The sequence below is a fragment of the Belonocnema kinseyi genome, chromosome 10 (genome assembly GCF_010883055.1).
Source record: "Belonocnema kinseyi isolate 2016_QV_RU_SX_M_011 chromosome 10, B_treatae_v1, whole genome shotgun sequence".
NCBI classification, from domain to species: Eukaryota; Metazoa; Arthropoda; class Insecta; order Hymenoptera; family Cynipidae; genus Belonocnema; species Belonocnema kinseyi.
In genome coordinates this window covers 68,254,606-68,259,901 of record NC_046666.1, presented here as the reverse complement: position 1 = coordinate 68,259,901, position 5,296 = coordinate 68,254,606, and the positions used below count along the sequence as shown (strand labels likewise).

The 5,296-nt window shown below is 34.4% G+C and overlaps 2 protein-coding genes across 2 annotated transcripts in view; one reads left to right on the top strand and one right to left on the bottom strand.

Annotated features, from left to right (window-relative positions):
• The window catches only part of LOC117181567 (protein timeless homolog), a 384,720-nt gene that overhangs the window by 234,302 nt on the left and 145,122 nt on the right, over positions 1 to 5,296 (bottom strand). The gene's annotated exons all lie outside the window — the stretch shown is intronic.
• LOC117181568 (slit homolog 1 protein-like) overlaps positions 4,545 to 5,296 on the top strand; it is a 3,313-nt gene continuing 2,561 nt past the window's right edge. Inside the window, exon 1 of the mRNA XM_033374397.1 lies at positions 4,545 to 5,241. Within this exon, the coding sequence (XP_033230288.1) occupies positions 4,728 to 5,241 (514 nt within the window). The 5' untranslated portion in view covers positions 4,545 to 4,727. The remainder of the gene's footprint in view (positions 5,242 to 5,296) is intronic.

Here is a 5,296-nt window from a genome sequence, read left to right as displayed (position 1 = left end):
TCTCTATCCCATCCACACACTACTCCTTTCCCCTGCCGAGTGAGTCACGCCTACCCCGAAAGGGAAATGGCTTAATGGTGTAATAATAATAATAATAATATGTACATAGTCGTATTTCACTGAAGAGGCCCTCCGTCGAAGGGCGAAACGTCTATTAATACAGAGATTTTTTGGACCAGTATACCGACAATTTAAGATCTATTATTTGAATTTTTAACTGGTCGACACTCACTAACATCAAATAATGACTAATAAAGATGTTTGTGACGTTTTGACGATAAGATACCACGTAAGCAGTTTCAAAAAATGCATAAATATCCCGACTTTTGTACCTTGACTTCAACTTGTGGCATGACCTAGGCAAATTGTACAAAATATCTGAATTTCTCATGTGGTCTATTCTCTTCAAAAGGTCCACAATATTATAGCTCTTAGAAGACATTCCCCGTGAAATTTAATAAGCTTTACAAAGGTTTTTTTAAGTTCCTAGCTGATTTTTGATATCACTTTCGCTGGTCACACCAGCAAATTCCGACGTGGTACATTACATTTTTCACTATAAGTACAAAGTTTTCAGGGTAGCCGCAAAACTTAATTTCAAAATTCCCTCTTTTTTACCTTACTAATTTTTCATTTTCCTTGAACATTATTATTAAGCAAAATTCTAATCTTCTTACATTTAAAATATAAAGAATGGCGACTATTTTAATAATTTTCGTCTCCCGGTAAAAATTCGTATTTCTCCCAATTTAGAAAAAATACCGTCTTCGCGAAAATCATAGTTTTTTTACATATTATCAATTAAGGAAGTCGATGAGCAACACATTTTTCCACGAAATCTATTAATTTGTATCATATAATAAGTAGGATTTACTAATATTTACTAATATTAAAAATATCGAAAATTTGAAAATATATTATTAAACCAATTTTTAAATATTCTGCTTAAAAATTATAGAACCAATAATTAATCATTAATCGATTAACAACAAATTGAACTCGTATCGTTTCCTAATAAACCCGTTTCAATGCAAGAAAAAAATACTGACGAGAATTTCAAAGAAGTGTGGGTACAAATTTAGGATGGATTCCAAATGAATCAAAATGAATTGCGAATGATACTTGAAAATCAGTTCAAATCTTTGAAAGACTACGAAATCCCTCACTTCTTGTATATAAACAATTTCAAACCTACGAAAATATGATAAAATCCCGTTGATTTTTACGAAATCTGATTATATTTCCTGCGATCCTGTAAGATTGATTAAAAATCTGCAGAGCAATTTTTTTAAATGCCTCAAAATCCTGTAACATGCCTTGAAATTTTTTTAATCTCTTAAAAATACGTTGGAATCTAAAATACCCTAAAGTATTTCAAATACTTTTAAATTCTTTAAGATGATCGAAATAAATTAAAAATTCCTTGTTATCTTTTAAAATATCTTAAAATATTTAAAATCCATTGCAATTTTTTGAAATGCCTTGAAAGTTTGTAAAGATCTTAAAAAATCATTGGAATTTTTTAAACTACCCTAATGTCTTTGTAATCCTTTGAAATTCCAACAGATTATTTAAATCTATAAAAAAATCTTTAAATGTTTTAAAATACTCTAAAAAATTTCAGAAGAATTTAAGAAAATTCGGATATAAGTATAGTCACGAATTCCATTGTGGTTAACATATGTGTTAATTTATCGAAAGAAAAGGGATCTTTTCATTTTAAGAAGTTACTATAGTGACTTTATCTTTAAAAAGTGATTCTTTATAGTAAGTTAAAGTGCTTCTTATAGACAATCTGACTTTTGACATTTTCTTACCTAAAAGTTTTAAATAACAATTTGATAATACAAAATAATATTTCACCAAAATAAAACATTTTATATCAAGGTTAAAATTTTTGGAAATTGCAACAAAAATATATTATTACGGATTTCATTAATATAACAATTAAATATTTCAAATTTTACAAAAAGCTATTTCACATAAATATTTTCATGTTTAGTTTACAAAAACTTTACAATTTTGAATGATGCTAAGTTTGCAGTTTTTTACTGTTTTGAAGTGGCCTAAGAACTAAGTTAAAAATTGTTTGAAGTTAAAAAATATAGTGTTGTGTTTCTTTCATTCGAATAGAAGAAATTCAATTGTAAATAAGTCTCCCATCGACAAAATAAAAAAGAAACATATTTTCTGTTGGTATTTCAAAACATTTCAACATAATAAAAAATTATTTTTTCCCAAATACGAAATTTTTCATGATTATTCATGATAAATATTTTTTTAACTCCTCCCTGCCCTCTTATATTATTTTACTATTTAAAAGAATTAATTATTCCTAAAAGGGTCATGTAATATATGGTCGACCCCAAAACCGATTCAAATTTCAATGCAAACCCATTTTCCAAAATTTAAAATCGTAATGGTTGAAAGCCTGATATTTTATCAAAAATTAATATTCGTTCTTCGTGCGAAAAAAATGAATTCACAGTCAGGATTAGTCGGAGTTTTCAACTTACAACTACCTTCTCAGTCAAGTGCTAGTTATACATAAATATGTTTGAACTGAATAATCTTTCGTCCATGTACGTGTAAAGTATGAAGTTTTTTTGAACTTCTGGCTCGGGCACACCGAACATTAAAAAGATCGTTACTTGACTCATTATTATTCTTCATGGATGGAGAACCTCAGTAACGAAAAGAAGAATAATAAGTCGACTCAAGAGAAATATGTTTGAACTCATAACGTGGGAAGTTGATATTTAATTTCCAAACTGAGTTGGTAGAAGAGTCTTTCTCCTCGTGAAAGAGAATGCGCTTTGATTAAAAGGAGCTTCTTGATGGAATAACAAAGATCTAGTTCTCGAAAGACACTAGGAGAATTAATTGAATATTAAATTATATAAATATTGCGAAGCATTTAATAATACAAAGGTAAAGTATAGCCAGAAAATACTACAAATTGCCTTTTTTTAAATACCTAGTAAGTCAAATTAAAAATGTATATTTCAGTTTAAGAACAAAACATGCATTCCTCATTCAAATAATTTTTAGGAAAAAAAATATCGAAAGTTTTTACGATTAATCATTTAGGTGACAGCCTGGAACGGTTTTTATACCCTCAGCTCAGAAAAAACCCCAAATTCAAATACTTTCTTTGAAATCCGGACTTAGTTTCCGAATCAATAGACCTGTTTCAATTAGGAAGGTAATCCGAGGGAAAAAGCTCTTCTATTCACTCTCGCGAAGCCTTAAAGCGGATTGCAAATCACTCACCGAAACAAATCAATCTCCATTGTCTACGTTCCGCGAAGTAGCAAAATTTTACGAGATCGACGAAAGAATAATAGCTCGCTTTTCTCATAGAAAGATGAGAAACGAAAATTATTTTCATAAAAAGTATGTTTTCGATAACATGGTTTATCGTAAGATGTGGGAGTCACTGTTCTCCAGGAGAGAGGACATACAAAGTAAAAGAAAAAGGTATTAAATATAAAGGTGAAAGTGACCTCAGTATTTTATTGGTTGCCTCTATAAGCTTTTCCAATAGTAATGCTTACTTGTAAAAGTGATCATAACTTTCTATTGGGTTTTAGAATAGGATGGATTTGTATTTTTGGATTGGTTCACTCTAAAACAAACTTTATTTCCTATCAATTGATCACTGAAGCTTGCCGGACAATATCAATTTTTATTTTAATGACAAAGACACATTTTCAAAAGACCAATCTTAATTTCTTAGAAGACATAACAATTACCAATCCCAGTTTATGGTCAAGCAATAAATTCCGAAACCAAATTTTTATGATTCAAGCATTTCATCTTCAAATCATCTGATGGAAATTAAAAACGGATCCTAAAAACATCATTTTTTTCTCAGAAATGATCAAACATGAATATGAACCCGTTTCTCAATTCCCCGAGTAGTAAATAAGATTGAAAAACTTTCTAGTCTCCGCCCCTTCAATTGCTTATTCATTCTAAACTTTGCCAACGAAATATTCACCCCCACAAAAAACAAGGAACTCGAGAAGTAGTAAAGCACAAAGAACTCGAATTCCGCCTCTGCCCATCGGGAGTTCCTAAAAAGTAGCCACTTAGTATCACTAACGAGGGTAGATCGATTTTCAATCTTCCCTAGGTGCCAAAACTCGATAAGAGGCTTTCACGAAGCAAATACCCCAATCGACAAAGCGACCAGTTCAGCTCAATCAGTCCCTCGACTCAAAATCCTGCATCTCCTGTCGAGTCAACCCTGGGGGTTCCCGAGTGCAGGGCTTCAATCGCAATTATCGGATGAGAAACGAGTTTAAGAAAGCAGCGGTGGCAGTTCGTGAAATCGGTGGTTCCCTGAAAGAGAAGGAACGATCCAAAGGACGCAAGCGCACGCCCGCGTGCACCCCCTTATCGAGTTCGAGAGGAATAGCGGCGTTGGTAGGACAGAGGGTGGCGGATATACGATACGAAGCGGGGATGCAGGGGGATAGGTGCTAGCGTACAACCGAGGCGAACGCAGCTTTGAAACGAGCACCGCAGTGTTGGTTGAGCCTTCCCCTGGATGAGCGTCTCTCCTGCAACCCTCATGCAACCGTCTTTTTATCGCGAATAGTGTTTTCTCCCAGTGATCTTCCCTTCACAATGTTTGACAATCCTATGAAATGACGGGAATTACCGGCAAGGATGGCTTAATTAAAACACATCATCATGTGAAGACCATCAATTCATAAGTGATGTGGTTTCTGGCCCTGCTTCTCGCCTTTATGGCGAGCGGCTCTGCATGTCCTGATCTTTGCAAATGCCATCCAGCGTTAGTGACTTTGCAAGTGACATGTACCGGCAAAGTGCCCTCGCCGCTACACCTCCCGCCCAGCATCCAGAGGCTGGAACTACACGGCGCCGAGGAATTCGAGGTAAGGTCCTTCCTCGACGGATTTGATAATTCCACATTAAGACTTTCGCGCCTTCAGGAACTCGTCTTGACTAACTGCTCGCTTGAGACGTTGAATGTGACGTGGAGTGGGCTCGAAGAAGTGCGGGAGTTGAATCTTTCACACAATAACATCGTACAGGTGCGCGATGTGAGAGCGAGTGACGCGGAGTGCATGTGCAATGTGACAGTTCTTGACTTGTCAAAGAATTGCATTAGTGATATTGTTGAGGATGAGTTCAGGACATTTCCGAGTCTGACTTGGCTCAAGATGAGAAACAATGTGATATGGAACGTATCAGAAGATGCGTTTAGTGGTATGAGTCTGCTCGAGGTACTTGACCTTGCAGACAACAAGCTCACCTCGTTGCC